The sequence below is a fragment of the Phalaenopsis equestris genome, unplaced genomic scaffold (assembly GCF_001263595.1).
Source record: "Phalaenopsis equestris unplaced genomic scaffold, ASM126359v1 Scaffold000541, whole genome shotgun sequence".
Classification (NCBI taxonomy): Eukaryota; Viridiplantae; Streptophyta; class Magnoliopsida; order Asparagales; family Orchidaceae; genus Phalaenopsis; species Phalaenopsis equestris.
Genome location: NW_018164981.1, coordinates 127,157 through 145,229, shown reverse-complemented (window position 1 = coordinate 145,229; position 18,073 = coordinate 127,157). Strand labels below are relative to the sequence as shown.

Genomic DNA, 18,073 nt, shown 5'->3' with positions numbered 1-18,073 from the left:
CAAAAGATTCATGAGATTTTAATTATCATAACGTTTTATATTTCTTGATAAACTTATTAGTTATATCATATCAAAATATACATTCTATTTCTACGTTTTATATTTCTTGATATTTCTTGATACCAAAGTGTTTTATATTTCTTGATTCTTGATATCTTTTTAAGACTTGATACAATATCTTTTTTTAGTTTATCACCCTTTTTATATACCATCCTAACATCCAACTATTATGACATATCATTACACATAAAAAAACAGTATAATATACATTGGGATCACAAACAACACTTATGAAAAAACTCGAATACATAAAAGATCATCATTTAACTATGTTATTTATTGATTAAACCACTGATTCAATTTCATGTTGACAAATACATAAAAATTATTTATCATTTTGTCAAGGAATTGGAAGTAAGTAGTCGCCCAAGTCCTCTTGAGCAATAAGGTCCCCAATACACTCCATAGTCCAACAACAAAACCAAGTCCCACACCGAGGAACAAACTAAAATCATCATCATCCTGAGAATTGCCTCCTTCGTCATGTATTTTATGTTCATCACTTTCGCAAGTTTTATGTAGTGGTTTTCCACAGAGTTTTGGATTTCCGTAGTAACTTGATTCTTGAAAAGTGTCAAGTTGGGTCCCCGTCGGGATTCTACCAGACAATTGATTGTAGGATAAGTTGAGATAATTCAATGCACTGAGCATCACAATGCTTTTTGGAATTTCTCCTAAGAAATGGTTTCTTGAGAGATCCAAACTTTCTAAGCTTTGCATTACACCAATTTTTTTTGGTATCTCTCCCGTGAGTTGGTTTCTCGATAAATTCAAGCTCATCAATCCAACAAGGCTCAATAATTCAATAGGAACTTCTCCAGTGAGCTTATTACAAGAAAGATCTATAATGTTCACGAGAGAGAGTATGCCTTTGAATTCACGAACTATTCCTTTATAATCGATCGATATTGAATCAGGTAAAAGTATGTCTGGAAGGTTGAAAAGTTTCAGGGAAATCGAAAAATCAGGCCTCTGATATGAAAATATAATATAATCATCAGGAATTAGAGGTTCAAGCCTCTTATTTTGGATGGCCATTGAATTAAGAAATTTAAAAGATTTTGGGATTAACCCAGAAAAAAAATTTTGTGCAAGATCCAAGATTTGTAGTTTTTTTAGTTTGGATAGCTCCATGGGAATTGAGCCATGGAATTTATTTGAGTGCAAGCGTAAGATCTTTAAGGACAACAATTTTTCTCCAATCCATGAAGGTACGCTTCCTGTAAGATAATTTTCTCCCAAGTCAAGGGTAATAAGCTTGCTGCAATTTTTTAAAAATGGCATCTCCCCTTGAAAAACATTGTCGTTGAGGTGCAATGAAAATAACGTTGGTAGGTTCCCTATCCATTGTGGAATAGAACCATTTAAGTTGTTATATGACATGCTGAGAAACTTTAACATCTCATAGCTTGAAGCATTACCATTGCAATTTGGAATTTCTCCGTAAAGATTGTTATGTGATAAGTCGAGAAAAATTATTGAAGGCATTTGACATATAGAATTAGGGATTTCACATGAGAGATGATTTTGAGAAAGGTCGAGCACAACCAACAAACTCATGTTCCCATTTACCTATAACTCAATCCCGCTTGAGAACTTATTATTCGAAAATGATACACAACGTACAAAATTCTTTAGCCGAGGAAGACGCCCTTCCAAAAGATTCGATCTTAAGTCGATATTTGCCTCTAATGCAATATTCATTGACATTGGTAGTTCACCTCTTATTGCATTTTGAGACATGTTCAAGTACTTTATTTGAGATGAAATATTCCAAAACCAACTCGGAATGATATCAGAAATGCCACAATTGGAGAGGTCTAATAAGGAAATGAGCTTTTGATTTTGAAGCCATAGTGGGAATTGTGGACCAACAAGGCAAGAACGCAGCAAAAGATAATGAATTTGAAATGGTGGATTCCAATCAGAACTAATCATGTTAAAACTCAATTGATTATTTGAAAGACCTAGGTATATCAATTGTGATAAATTTGCTAAATGAAATTCAGAAAGACTACCCTGCAAATTATTGGAACGAAGGTCCAGAAAAGCTAAGTTAGTTAGTTGTCCAAGACTCTGTGGAATAAGTCCATCAAACTGATTATTTTGAAGATAAATGTATTTTAAATTTCTCATATTTCCAACACATTCAGGTATGCTTCCGCTCATTTGGTTGTTGGAGATATCAATTGCTGTTATTTTATATTCTTTGCATTTTAAAGGAGTTCCATCATCACTTAATTTTGTAAAATTATTATTGCTAAGGACCAAAACTTTGAGATCACATAAAAAGCTTAAAGAGACAAATGAGATAGGTCCTGTAAAATAGTTTGAATCGAGGTCTAATTCATTTAATCTTTTGAATTGTCCTAACCAGTTTGGCAAACTTCCATTGAGATGGTTATAACCAAGAGCAAATATTTCAATGGTTGATGAAAAATTAGAATATGGAAGTAAATTCGGAAGTGTTTGTAGGTTACATGATGACAAATACAAAGTAGAAAGAGCTGGAAGCACACTAATCTCATGTAACCAATTCGTAGCAAATGTTAGATTCACCTTCGACATATCAATGTGTTGTAAAGAGAAGAGGTGTGACATCCATAAGAGGTTATAAGCAACTAGAGAATTATAACTAAGATCAAGGTATCTAAGTTTTGTCAAGTTTCCAATATGAGGTGGAATTTCTCCGACGAACCCCGAATAGGAGAGATCAAGATGGCTCAATTTAGTGAGGGAACCAATAGAACGAGGGATCCTCGTTTGATTGAAGTGAATGTTACTCAAGCACAAATATTGCATGTGTCGTAAGCGAAAAAAAGACGGATGTAATGATGCGGCATATAAAGTTTCTGAAAAAACAGATAAATCGAGTTTGATGACATGATTTGTTTTATTACTACAACTCACTCCCTTCCACGTGCAACAATCCTCGTCGGTATCCCAACTCGAGAGAACGATGTGAGGATCAGATAGACTTTGCTTAAAATCAAGAAGGGCATCTTTTTCCTCAGCACTACAACGTTGTTTCACCTTGTGAATAGCTAAGCCATCTTCGCTTTCAGCTCTCAAGCAATAGAAGGAAAGGGTAAATAATATTTAAATTCAATCAATGCCTACAGTACGGATGTTAAGGAATTCATTCCCATCGTTCAATAAAAATATATAAAATAAATATAATATTAGCCTGGCTATCCAAAAGTTAAGGAATCTATTCATTCCCACAGTACTGCTGTTCTGGAATTCTTATTTATTTACATATGTAACACCTAAACTTTAATATTTAACATTTACAGATAAATCGAGCTTGATGACATGATTAGTTTTATTACTAGAACTCACTCCCTTCCACGTGCAACAATCCTCGCCGGTATCCCAACTCGAGAGAACGATGTGAGGATCAGATAGACTTTGCTTAAAATCAAGAAGGGCATCTTTTTCCTCAGCACTACAACGTTGTTTCACCTTGTGAATAGCTAAGCCATCTTCGCTTTCAGCTCTCAAGCAATAGAAGGAAAGGGTAAATAATATTTAAATTCAATCAATGCCTACAGTACGGATGTTAAGGAATTCATTCCCATCGTTCAATAAAAATATATAAAATAAATATAATATTAGCCTGGCTATCCAAAAGTTAAGGAATCTATTCATTCCCACAGTACTGCTGTTCTGGAATTCTTATTTATTTACATATGTAACACCTAAACTTTAATATTTAACATTATATTAAAGATAAGATTCTTACTAACTTCTTAAAAATGATAGGATGCATATTTGTATGCATAAATCTATAGCACCAAAGTGATTTAAATGTAAATATAAAGTTGTAAGTGTTAGATATATAAATTCATAAAAGTTGGGGGTTATATAGGTAAATTTCACTTACAATTATTAATTTAATATATTTTGTGTAAATGGCAAAAGATTCATGGCCATCATGGTTGACCGACTTGCTGCATTGACTGACTTACTGCATTGATAATGAAGGTGTGGCCTAGACTTGAATTTCGTCGGGCGAGACATTTCAACAAAACTTTCATAAATAAACTAATTATTATTTTACTTTAATGAGGTTAATATTAGCATTCAGGATCCAAATATTAAAATTCAAAATAAATTTAATGTATTTTATTTTAATTTTAAAAAAACATGAACAAAATCACCAGCTAATGAGTCGAGTAGGGTCTTGTTAAGCTAGGCCTTTTAGCTCATCGAACTTGGCTTCTAATCAAGTTAAACTCGAGTAGACTCATGAGCCGACTTGACTTTGTTACACCCTAACTTAGACTGACTTAATGCATTGATTATGACCCAAAAGACTTTTTTAATAATAGTGAATAGGCTATCCATAAAATTAATTTCAAGTCCCAATCGATTATTAAGCTTCACTCATACAATACGTAAGCTAAATATATAATGAGTTATAACATCATGGTTAATTGACTTGTCGCATTGACTGACTTACTAAATTAATGACGAAGTTGTGGCCTGGACTTGGACTTCATCGGGCGTGAGTCTTTCCAACAAAATTTACATAAATAAACTAATTATTAATTATTTAATGAGATTAATATTAGCATTGCTATGACGAATCCAAATATTAAATTTTAATATATTTTTAATGTATTTTATTTTAATATTAAAAAAAAACATGAGCCGAATCACGAGCTAATGAGTCGAGTAGGTTTTTCTTAAGCTAGGCCTTTTAGCTCATCGAACTTGGCTTCTAATCAAGCTGAACTTGAGTTTATTCATGGGTCGACTACACTTTGTTACACCCTAACTTAGACTGACTTAATGCATTGATTATGACCCGAAAGACTTTTTTAATAATAGTGAATAGGCTATGCATAAAATTAATTTCAGGTCCCAATCAATTATTAGGCTTCACTCATACAATACGTAAGCTAAATATATAATGTGTCATAACATCGTGGTTAATTGACTTGTCATATTGACTGACTTACTGAATTAATGACGAAGGTGCGGCCTGGACTTGAACTTCGTCGGGTGTGAGTCTTTCCAACAAAACTTACATAAATAAACTAATTATTAATTAATTAATGAGATTAATATTAGCATTGCTATGACGGATCCAAATATTAAATTTTAATATTTTTTTAATTTATTTTATTTTAATATTAAAAAAAACATGAGCGGAATCACGAGCTAATGAGTCGAGTAGGGTTTTTCTTAAGCTATGCCTTTTAGCTCATCGAACCTGGCTTCTAATCAAGCTGAATCGAGTTGATGTATGAGTGTACTTGACTCTGTTACATTCTAACTTAGACTGACTTAATGCATTGATTATGACCCAAAAAGACTTCTATTATAATAGTGAATAGAGCTATCAATAAAATTAATTTTGAGTCCCAATGGATCATTATGCTTCACCCATACAATTAGGGTTGTAAACGAGTTAAGCTTGAGCAAACTCAGGCTTGGCTCTTGTTCGGCTCATCAGAAGTTGTTCGTGACTCGTGAACAATGTGTTTTTTTTGACATGACTTAAATATTCTTGCTCGTGTTCGACTTGAAATTAGCTCGTTAAATTTAATTAAAAAAATTAGATTGAGTGTTGGTTTCGAACCCATGTCAAATCTTTGCAACAAAAAGGCACATAACCATATTAGCGCATAAATTGTTATGCTTTAAACTTAAATATAGATATATATATTTAGTGAGCAGTACATGCAGATTACTATATTTATCATTTAATTTAGTCATATGTATAATGTATATCATTTAATTAAATTATTAATGCACCGATTTATTTTCACGATGACATATATATAAATATTATTTGTCATATTATCATACCACTGAAACTAAGTTATTGCCCATGACTTCTTGTGCAATAAGGTTCTCAGTACACCTCATTATCCAACAACAAAACCAAGACCCATACCATGTAAGGCTCAATTCGTGACAAAGAGAATTGTTGTAAAAATGCAATAATATATAATTTATTATATAAATAAGAATATAGTGATTATTGAATGGCATGTTAGTAATTATAAAATAAATTAGATGTATGAATAAATGTAAATGTTTATAGTGATATATCAATTTAAAAGCGTATATTCTATATTTTCATTTGTGCTGTACTCTTTGCATGCATCATTCGGCACTCTCGACGCATTCGTCGCTACTAAAATTATTATTTCTAAGTCTCGATACGTTGAGATCACATAATGAACTCAAAAAGGCTGATGAAATAGGTTCACTAAAATTGTTTGAATGGAGGGGTAATTGTTTTAAGCCTTTGAATTGTCCTTGACAATTTAGCGAATATTCCATTGATATGGTTAAAAGAAAGATCAAATGTTTTGAGGGTTGATGAAAAATTAGAATATGAATGTAAATCTGAAAGTGTTTTTAGTTTGCAGAATGCCGCATATAAAATTGAAAGAGCTGGTACCTTCAATCTCATATAATCGATTTGTACCAAATATTAGGTTCAAATGACACAGTTCAAGGTATTGTAGGGAGGATAGACAAGATACTCATAAGAGGCTAAAGACAACAAGAGAATTCTCTTTAGGATCAAGAAAGCGAAGGTTTGTCAAGCTTTGTAGATGAGTTGGATGTTAGAAAATTCATGTTTCAACTTTATACACAAATTTCAAAAGAAAAGTACATAATAACCGAAATCTTTTAAATTCATGATTTTTACATATGTAAAATAAAGTGACGCATAACTGTATTCATGATGAACAAATTTGATCTTGAAGAGATGGAGTTTCTCTCTCTAATCCCTTAAAACTTTCTGTACTTTCTGATGGAGAGAAATGTACGAGGTGTGTTAGGTAGAGAGATGACCCATTCTCAAATTCATGCTCTATTTATCCACCATCCATCAAGGGGGTTACTAACCAATAGGATTTATGATAATTTAATAAATTAATTGATTTTTATTAATAAAATCAATGACATAAGTTAGTAACATTTATTTATTTTAGGGGTTATAGAGTTACAAAAATAAATATCATAAGTTATCATAAATTATGACATAAGTTATGAGTTAAGAAAATAAATAACTTAAGTTATCAAAATAAATATCATAAGTTGTCATAATTTATGATATAAGTTATGAGTTAAGAAAATTAATGACTTAAGTTATCAAAATAAATATCATAAGTTGTCATAATTTATGATATAAGTTATGAGTTAAGAAAATTAATGACTTAAGTTATCAAAATAAATATCATAAGTTGTCATAATTTATGACATAAGTTATGAGTTATGAAAATTAATAACTTAAGTTATCAAAAATAAATCTCATAAGTTATTAAAATAAATGTGAGTCATAAATAAAAATATAACATTGGAACCACTTCCTCAAGCTTCATATTAGAAAGATCAAGATATCATATGAACGAGAGAATCAATGTTTTGCAGAAGCTATGTTTGTTTCAAATGCACAAAGACTAAGCTCAAATTTTGCAAATGTTTGAAGTAAAACAACGAGAGACCCAAAGATGTGTCAATTACTAGCTCATTTATGTTAATGCCAAGGTTGTGAATATTTCTTAAGTTTTGAAGCTGAGGTGCAACTTCTCTGATAAACCATGAATAGGAGAGGTCAAGATGGGCAACTTAGTGAGGAATTAATTCTGATCAAACATTAATTCTTGTTTGATCAGAATTAATGCCACTTATGCCCATATATTACAGGTGTTCTAAACAAAAATGTGATGGAACAAAAGACGTTACATGCAAAAGGCCTTCCACAACATTAGAAATGGAAGATATTAGGGATGTATGTGAGCCAAGCTTACTCGCAAGTTGGCTCAAGCTTGGCTCGTTGACGAGCTTGTGAGTCGAGATTATCAATGCCACATTTTCAAATTAAAGTCTGTTGTCATCATTGCGAGTTGATCTCGAGCTTGCATTTTGGTAGACGAGCCACGTTCAAGTTAGGCATGACTCTAGCTTGCGTCGACTCTTTTACACCCCTTAAAGAGATCCTACCAAAATAGAGCTTGACGAGATGGTTGGTTGTACTGAAGTAGTGCATGCATTTCCATCTGCAACTAATTAAATAAATTTCATTGTTGTCTATTCTTGTGTGTAGCCTATTATGCTGCTTATTATCACCATAATCTATTAAATCTTCACTTATATTTCACATTAATGTCTAATAGTACGTGATGTAAATATTTACTTACTTTACACCTAACTTTTCATTTTACATTTATACAACCCAAATTTTCACATCACATCAAAAGTAACATCATATCAACTTTTAAAAAGCGAAATAGATATAAGGCCCTATGTATGTAAAAAGTGAAGTTTAAGTGTTAGATATATAAAAACATAAGAATTGAGTGGTATAAATGTAAATCTTCCAAAAAAAATAATAGAAATAAAGTAAAAAAAATAGTTTGCATCTTTATGTGGGGAGATTCATGCATTTGCAAATAAACTCTTTCTTATTCATGCGCAAATTATGTTCCAAAAGTATTAATAAAGAAATTCGATTAAAAAGTACCAATAAGGAAATTAGACAAACATTAATTTAGAAATAATTGATCAATGGCATATCATTACTTATAAAAATTAGGCTAACTTTAACTGATATTATTACTGGGAACAAGTTGATTTTATAATACTTTAATCTGCTGTTATCACCAACATAGTCTCAAGCAACTCAAGGATTCAAAGAGAAGTGCAGACTAGAAAGACCGAGAACCTCAATTGAAATACTAGTACAACACACTATTATATACATTGTGATCACAAACAACACTTTTTGAAATAATTCAAATACATAAATGATCATGATTTAATTATGTCATTTATTGATTAAACCACTGATTCACTTTTACGTTGACAAATACATATATATTATCTATCACTTTATCAAGGAATTTGAAATAAGTGGCCGCCCAAGACCTCTTGAAAAGTAATGTCCCCAATACACTCCATAGTCCAACAACAAAACCAAGTCCCATGCCAAGGAACAAACCAAAATCATCATCATCCTGAGAATCGCCTCCTTCGTCATGTATTTTATGTTCATCACCCTCGCAAGTCTTATGTAGTGGTTTTCCACAGAGTCTTGGATTTCCGTAGTAACTTGATTCTTGAAAAGTGTCAAGTTGGGTCCCCGTCGGGATTCTACCAGACAATTGATTGTAGGATAAGTCGAGATAACTCAATGCACTGAGCATCACAATGCTCTCTGAAATATCTCCCGCGAAATGATTCATTGAGAGATCCAAACTTTCTAAGCTTTGAATAACACCAATTTTTTTTTGTATGTGTCCCGTTAATTGGTTTCTCGATAAATTCAAGCTTATCAATCCAATAAGACTCATTAATTCAATTGGAACTTCACCCGTAAGATTATTGCAAGAAAGATCTATAATGTTCACAAGAGAAAGAATGCCTTTGAATTCACGAACTATTCCTTTCATACCGATCATTATTGAATCAGATAAAAGTAGGCCTGGACGGTTGATAAGATTCCATAAAGCAAAAAAATCAAGCCCCTGATTTGGAAATATACCACCATCTTCAAGACTTAGAGGTACAAGCCTCTTATTTTGTATGGTCATTGAATTGAGAAATTTAAAAGATTTTGGGATTGACCCTGAAAGAAAATTGTTTGCAAGATCCAAGATTTGTAGATCTTGCTTTTAGTTTGGATAGCTCCAAGGGAATTGATCCATGGAATTTATTTGAGTGTAAGCGTAAGATCTTTAGGGATAATAATTTTTCTCCAATCCATAAAGGTATGCTTCCTGTAAGATAATTTTCTCCCAAGTCAAGGGTAATAAGCTACATAAGCATGCTGCAATTTTTTAAAAATGGCATCTCCCCTTGTAAAACATTGTTGTTGAGGTGCAATGATAATAACCTTGGTAGGTTCCCTATCCATTTTGGAATTGAACCCCTTAAGTTGTTATATGACATGCTGATAAATTGTATCATCATATAGCTTGAAACATTACCATTGCATTTTGGAATTTCTCCCAAAAGATTATTATGTGATAAGTCAAGAAGAATTATTGAAGGCATTTGACATATAGAATTAGGGATTTCACTTAAGAGATGATTTTGAGAAAGGTCAAGCAGTACCAACCCACTCATGTTCCCATTTAGATATAACTCAATCCCGCTTGAGAACTTATTATTCGAAAATGATACCCATCGTACAAAATTCATTGGCCGAGGAAGGCGCCCTTCCAATTGATTTGATCTTAAGTCGATAGTTGCTCCCAATGGCTCCAAATGCAATATTCAAAGACATTGGAAGTTCACCTCTAATTGCATTTTGAGATATGTTCAAGTACTTTATTTGAGATGATACATTCCAAAACCAACTCGGAATGATATCAGAAATACCACAATTAGAGAGGTCTAACTTGGAAAGGAGTTTTTGATTTTGAAGCCATAGTGGGAATTGAGGACCAACAGGACAAGAACGTAGGAAAAGATAATAAATTTGAAATGGTGGAGTCCAATAAGGACTAATCATGTTAAAATTCAATTGATTATCTGAAAGATATAAGTATGTCAATTTTTATAGATTTGCAAAATGAAATTCAGAGAGACTACCATGCAAATTATTGGAACGAAGATCCAAATAAGCTAAGTTAGTCAGCTGTCCAAGACTCCGTGGAATAATTCCATCAAATTGATTATTTCCAAGATAAAGAAATGTTAAATTTCTCATATTTCCAACCCATTCAGGTATGCTTCCACACAGTTGGTTATTAGAGATATCCATTCTAGTCATTTTATATTCATTGCATTTTAAAGCAGTTCCATCATCACTAAATTTTGTCAAATTATTATAGCTAAGGTCCAAATCATTGAGATCACATAATAAGCTTAATGATGCAAATGAGATAGGTCCTGTTAAAAAGTTTGAGTCGAGGTATAATGCCTTTAACCTTTTAAATTGTCCTAACCAGTTTGGCAAACTTCCATTGAGATGGTTATATGAAAGATCAAATGTTTCAATGATAGATGAAAAATTAGAATTAGGAAGTAAATTCGGAAGTGTTTGTAGGCTGCATGATGACAAAGACAAAGTGGAGATAGCTGGAAGCATACTAATCTCATGTAACCAATTCGCAGCAAATGTTAGATTCACATTCGACATATGAAGGAATTGTAAGGAGAAGAGGTGTGACATCCATAGGAGGTTATAAGCAACTAAAGAATTTAAACAAAGATCAAGGAATCTAAGTTTTGTCAAGTTTCCAATATGAGGTGGAATTTCTCCGACGAACCCCGAAAAGGAGAGATCAAGATGGCTCAGTTTAGTGAGAGAACCAATAGAAAAAGGGATCCTCGTTTGATTGAATTGAATGAAACTCAAGCACAAATATTGCAAGTGTCGCAAGCGAAAAAAAGATGGATGTAAAGGTGCGGCATATAAAATATCTTTAAAAACTGATAAATCGAGCTTGTTGACATGATTGGTTTTATTACTACAACCTACTCCTTTCCACGTGCAACAATCTTCGTCTATATCCCAACTCGAGAGAGCGCGAAGAGGATCAGATATACTTTGCTTTAAATCAAGGAGGGCATGTATTTCCTCAGCACTGCAGCGTTGGTTCACCTTGCGAATAGCTAAGCCACCTTCACTTTCCGCTCTCAAGTAATAGTGAGATAGAGTAAAAATTAGCAGTAGAGAAAACTGAACTCTTTCCATCAGAGTTTGCATGATTCTGGCTCTCTTTCTCTATCCCTATTTATAGCACCTTCGTTGGAACATAATGCTTGATAAGATTAATTTTTATTGACCAACATCATATTTGACTGACTTACCGCATTGACTGACTTATAGCACTAAAGTGTTTTAAATATAAATATCAAATTGTAAGTGATGGATATATAAATTCATATGAGTTGTGTGGTACATAAGTAAATTTTCCTTGCAATTATTGAGTTGATATATTATGTCTAAATGAGACAGGAGCCATAACCATCATTGTTGACTGACTTACTGAATTGATGACGAAGGTATGGCCTTGACATGGACTTCTTGGGGCGTGAGTCTTTCCAACGAAACTTACATAAATAAAATAATTATTAATTAATTAATGAGATTAATATTAGCATTGGTATGGCCGATCCAAATATTAAATTTTATAATATTTTTAAAGTATTTTATTTCAATTTAAAATAAAAAACTTGACCTGAATAACGAGCTAATGAGCCGAGTAGGGTTGTCTTAAGCCAAACCTTTTAGCTCATCGAACTTGGCTTCTAATCAAGTTGAACTCGAGGTGATGCATGAGTGTTCTTGACTCTGTTACACCCTAACTTACACTGATTAAATACATTGATTATGACCAGAATAACTTTTGTAATAGTAGTGAATAGAGCTATCCATAAGATTAATTTTGAGTCCCAATCAATCATTAGGCTTCACTCATACAATTAGAATTGTAAACGAGCCAAACTTGAGCAAACTCAGGCCTGGCTCGTGTTCGACTCATCTGGAATTACTCGTGTTTGAAATCAGCTCGTGAACAGTGCGTTTGCGTTCGACACGAATTAAATATTCTTGCTCGTGTTCGGCCTCTTAAAATTAATTGAAAAAATTAGATGAAGTGTTAAGAGAGTGTTTATGTTGCATAATTAAATAGTCTTTCAAGATAATTGACATTAAAAGAATTGATTCTATTTATTTTGATAGGTATTTTTATTCACCATTTGGGGCATTTAATACCAAAATTTTTTCATTAAAAGTTTGAAAATGAAAAAAAAAATTTATAGCCAATTGATGTAACCTACATTATAACCAAAATAATAAAATTTAGTTTTTCTGTCAATAGAAGAAGACAAGATTACCAAATATAGATAAAACACAAGCTCATCTTTATGTCGCTAAAGAAGAAAATGATGGGGAATTGTTGAATGGTGAAAATTGCGACAGGTGGAGTTCGGTAGGGTGCTGGCTAGCGAGCAGACGCGATTATTTGTGAACAGTGATTTCGCAGAGGTATTTCGCAAAGGGTTTCGCTCACGGGACAGCAGTTTAGCCGAGGTGCTAGCGCGAACGAAAAAAGTGCTTCAACCCACATTTGTGCATAAGAAACTTCATGATATATTTCTCCTAAGGGGTTGGATATTCGTAAGTGGAGATTTTCTCCTAAGGGACATGATATTCGCAAGGTGGAGATATTTCTCCTAAGGGCTGGATATTCGCAAGGTGAAGATTTTCTCCTAAAGGGCGCAAGGTGGAGATTTTCTCCTAAAGGGTTGGATATTTGCCAAGGTGGAGAATTGTTATGCATGACTCATAATACCAGAATTCAAAGTCTCTTCGAATAAAGAGACGTCTCTTGGAATTGAAGAGGTGTGTCTCTTGGAGTTTAGTGGGTTGAGATCAGCGTGAGCGCAACAGAAGCATAGTGGCGCAACCCACATTGATGCAGGTGTAACTTCCAGGTATTTTTTCTCCTAATGGGTTGGATATTCGCCAAAGTAGAGATTAGTTATGGTATGACTCATATCCATATAGGGACATATGCTGGAACAAAGCGGAGCGGAGTAGAGCGGAGCGAAACAGAAGAATCTGTCCAAATTGGGAAGTTACGTCATGTGGGTTGGGGGTGCTGGGTCAACGCTCCGCTATACGGTACATGGGTAATTTGGTAATTACATATTGTACTGTAGGGTTTACTCTATGATTATAAATAGACTGTTTGTAATTCTAGGTCTTTGAGAGAGTTGAATCTTGTATTTTGTATTTTTTTATGAATATTGAAAGGACGTCGTCGCCCTGCTCCCGAGGATGTAGGCAGATTTGTCGAACCTCGTTAAATCTCTGTGTGTTTTTCTGGATTTTTGTCGTCACTATTTTTCTTCGCCCTAATTTTCTCAACATTAACATTTTTCTTTATTATATGGAAGATTTGGTTGGCACAACTGTAAAACATAAGGTGTCGGTGTGGAAAACGAAAATATATATAAATTGGCTGGTGTGTATGTAAATGCCCCTTCTATCCTACCAAGAGTGATGGCACATAAATAATAATTCTACATTTTGGGACATTTATCTATAAACCACAATTCCTATGTATATTCCTATCTAATACGTAAACTATAATATTTATTGATGTGTGTTGGAAAATTCATAGCGGTAGAGTAATGGATTATCGTCTTAGCGTTGTACGAGCACACAGATGAAAGAGAACAAACAGTGATGACTCCATAAACTTTTACGTGGAAAACCTGAAAACGGAAAAACCACGGAGTCTGACCCAATTGTGAAAATCCACTATTGATTGACTTGAGCTCTTTTTCAAACCTCAATTTCTTTTTCAAACAGTCGACAATGGCAGGGATGTTGTTGGACTTGAGCTCTTTTTCAAACCTCAAGTTCTCTCTCAAGTCTCCTCCCTCATGTGAGGGGTGGGGTTTTATTTATAATGTTTTGGGTGCAATTAATGCAAGAATATGAACTATTTTAATTGGAAAATCCGGAGAACTTCCCTCGACTGGATGACATTTGATTGAAATTTGAGTGCCTTAACAATGTCAGAATTGAGCAATCTTGCGCTCGTTGGATTCGTCTTGTCAAGACGCTCGATTTGAGTATAGAATTGCTAGCGTCAACATTAGTTCTTTCTTCCAAATGTGTTTGGAAATATCTAAGAGTGATTTAATGACTTGACCTTGGCTTGATTTGAATCCGATTGGACTAAATTTGATATTATTATGTCTGTCTCATCAAGACGATCAGTTTGACTATAAGCTTGATGAAATCGGAGCTTTGAATGATACTTAATTAAAAGTTTAAATGTTTCTTAAGATTTTTGTCATGAATTGAAATTCGTGCAGGCTGATGAAAATTTGTTGGTGTTGTATCATTTATAATTATAACACTTGTGGCATATCATGGCATACTTGTACAAATTACCAAAAATAACAAGCATGGACTACCTCACCCTCGAAGTAGCACAAATTGACATCTGAATCCAATAAGTTATTCTAAATTGTATTGCAAATATAATAAAAATAGTTTTCAAAGACATATTTTTATTCAAAGAAATATTTTTATGAGGAAAAGATATAACATCATAACTGACACCTTATTACTATAGATAGTGTTTGCAACCATAATAAGACATAATAACATCTAACTTTATCCAGCTATAGTCCCCCATAGAAACATTTTCTGTAGCTCACAGACTTGTGCCCCCGGCACCTAAGAAGTATCCAGAAGCTACTTGATATCCTTGTGCAAAAGTTCAAATACACAAAACGTCTTATGATTATGATGATAACTAAGGCTGTGAATTGAGCTCGAAGATTGCAATAGTTCGAAAATCGATTCAATTTTTGGTTGGAATCGAGATCAGATCAAAATAAACGAGCCGACATATAGGCCAAAACATTGGGTCTAAGTTTTTTATAGCCGATTCAAGTCATTTATGAATGGGATTGCCTCGAACTAGCTTGAAATCGACTCGAAGCAATTTTTATTTATTAAAATTGTTCATATAATGCTAAATAAAATTTAATATAAGGATCCACGAGCCAATTTTGAGCGGGAACGGATCCAAATAAATCTTGAACCAGCTAGTTTCAATTTCTAGCTGGATCGAGCAGATTTTGATCTGAAATGAATCCAAATTTCTCCATTTAAACTAGCACAATTCGATTTCAAGCCAGATCGAGCTCGATTCAATGGCTCGCACAGAGCTCGAAATCGAACATAACGAGCCACGGGTCACACTAAATCCATTCGAGCCGATTTCGAAATCGGATCTTCAACAACCCTAATGATAACTCATTGGTGGGATGACCATAATATGATGGTTGTGTGATTGCTACATTTGTTGAGAATTTCGCTCTTTTTTTGAGAAGAACAAAAATATAGGAATCGAGACCTAAAAAAATGAAACTGAGACGATCATGAAATAACCGACGGTGAATGGGCTTTACCTTGATGTTCAGGGGGGAGGTGGTGGTCGTGTAGCGGTCGCGACATGACCGTCTTTATTGACTAAGAACTTGGAGAAGTTCCATTTGATGCTATCGCCAAAAAGCCCGCCTTTGCTCGACTTGAGGAATTTGTAGAAGGGGGCGGCTTCTTTTCCATTGGCATCAACCTTAGGAACGCGGATTTGAAATCGGTTCAAATAGTGCTTCTATGCTAATAGATTCATGCCAAAATATTTGTGCGACCAATGATCTTTAAGACATTTACATACATACCATACAATTCTAACAATATTTACATATCTAACTACTAAACTTCATATTTATATACATATCACCCAGATGTTTAGCATCACATCAAAAATGCCACTTTCACTCACTTTTTAAATGTAAATACACCTTTTCATGCATATAGGTTCATCGCACCAAAGTGTAAATATCATTGTTTAGGTGTTAAATATGTAAATACTTAAGAATTGTGTGGTTTGTATGTGAAATTCCCACAATCTATAGCAGTGCAGTGTGTTTAGAACTATTTAAAATTGCCATATCGATCGATGATCACAGTTATATAACAGGATTTACATACATACCACTCAATTCCAATGTATTTACCTATCTAACACCTAAACTTCAATTCTTATATAAATGCCACCTTACCTTTGCACGAAAAAGTACACTTCACTTTTTAAAAGCTAAAAAGGTGATATTTTTATTGATATGAAAGATTTAGGTGGTATTAATGTAAAAAAAGTAAAGTTTAGGTGCTATATATGTAAATACTAACTTTTAAGTGAAATTCACTTTCATTCATAGTTTGTGACACCAAGTGTTATAAATATAAAAATCAAAGTTTGGGCATTAGACATGTAAATATATAGGAATTGTGTTTTATATATGTACATTTTCCAAAAAAAGAAACAGTTGCCTTCACTTCTCTCTCCTAAGTAATGATGTAAAAAGGATAGACAAGATACTCATAAGAAACTAAAAGTAACAAGAGATTTGTCTTTAGGATCACCAAAGCAAAGGTTTGTCAAGCTTCGTAGATGAGTTTGAATCACTTCCTCATGTTTCAAATTATAAATATTAAGCTATCTCATATGGGCGAGAGAGTGAATGTTTCACAGGAGATTTGTTTGTTTCAAATGAACAAAGGCTAAGCTCATACATTACAAATGCTTCCGGTAAAACAACTATAGACCCAAACATGTGTCAATCACAAGTTCATTCATGTTATTGTCAAGGCTATGAAGATTTGTCAAACTTCAAAGGTGAGGTGCAACTGCTCTGATAAACCACGAATAGGAGAGGTCAAAATGACTCAACTTAGTGAGGATTTAATGGAATAAGAAATTCTTGTTTGATTGGAATTAATGCCACTTACGCACTTATATTTCAAATGGTGTAAGCAAAAAAGTGATGGGACAAAAGACGTTATATTCCAGAGGCCTTCCACAACATTGGAAATGGAAGATATTAGAGGTTTAAGTGAGCCATGTTTGCTCGCGAGCGGCTCAAGCTTGGCTCGTTGACGAGCTTGTGAGTCTGTGAGTCGAGTTCATCGATACCACCTTTTCAAAATTTAAGTTTGTTGTCATCATTGCGAGTTCAGCTCGAGCTTGTATTTTGATAGACATGTCTAAATGAGCCAAGTTCAAGTTAGGCATGACTGTAGCTCGCCTCAACTCGTTTACACACCTAAAAGAGATCCTACCTAAATGGAGCTGAGCTTGATGAGATGGATGGTTGTATTACAGTTGTGCATGCCTTTCCATTTGCAACCATCATCACCCATACTTCAATTTGAAATAATGATGTGAGGATCACGTTGGGTTGGCTTAAAATCGTGTTGTGAGATATGTACTTTCTGGCATAGAAATGAGATGAAAAAGAACACAAGCAAACACAGATCGTTTATGTGGTTCGATGCAACTGGATCTACGTCCACGGGAGGGAATCAATCAAATATTTCACTAAGGCAAAAGAAATGGAGAATACATAGCTTATACATAGAGATGAGCGCTCATCTTCCTTCTATGGCCTCCCTCTCAAGCTACACCTTGATACAAGGCCTCAAGATGCTCTCCTCCTC

The 18,073-nt window shown here is 33.7% G+C and overlaps 3 protein-coding genes across 3 annotated transcripts; all 3 read right to left on the bottom strand.

The window, feature by feature from the left end:
• Nucleotides 1-336: 336 nt before the first annotated feature.
• Nucleotides 337-1,638, bottom strand: LOC110029026 (LRR receptor-like serine/threonine-protein kinase FLS2). Its single transcript, XM_020731131.1, has one exon. The coding sequence runs from the start codon at nt 1,618-1,620 to the stop codon at nt 337-339; it is 1,284 nt and encodes a 427-aa protein (XP_020586790.1). The 5' UTR covers nt 1,621-1,638.
• LOC110029035 (LRR receptor-like serine/threonine-protein kinase FLS2) lies at nt 1,620-3,064 on the bottom strand. The gene has a single exon (XM_020731144.1). The coding sequence runs from the start codon at nt 2,860-2,862 to the stop codon at nt 1,633-1,635; it is 1,230 nt and encodes a 409-aa protein (XP_020586803.1). The 5' UTR covers nt 2,863-3,064; the 3' UTR covers nt 1,620-1,632.
• Nucleotides 3,065-8,813: 5,749 nt separating this feature from the next.
• On the bottom strand, nt 8,814-9,705 carry LOC110029037 (DNA damage-repair/toleration protein DRT100-like). Its single transcript, XM_020731147.1, has one exon. The coding sequence runs from the start codon at nt 9,621-9,623 to the stop codon at nt 8,862-8,864; it is 762 nt and encodes a 253-aa protein (XP_020586806.1). The 5' UTR covers nt 9,624-9,705; the 3' UTR covers nt 8,814-8,861.
• Between the last annotated feature and the right edge of the window lie 8,368 nt (nt 9,706-18,073).

Excerpts from the sequence above, each read along its gene's own strand:
- LOC110029026 (XM_020731131.1), bottom strand. The coding sequence starts at position 1,620 with ATGAGTTTGTTGGTTGTGCTCGACCTTTCTCAAAATCATCTCTCATGT.
- LOC110029035 (XM_020731144.1), bottom strand. The coding sequence starts at position 2,862 with ATGCAATATTTGTGCTTGAGTAACATTCACTTCAATCAAACGAGGATC.
- LOC110029037 (XM_020731147.1), bottom strand. The coding sequence starts at position 9,623 with ATGACCATACAAAATAAGAGGCTTGTACCTCTAAGTCTTGAAGATGGT.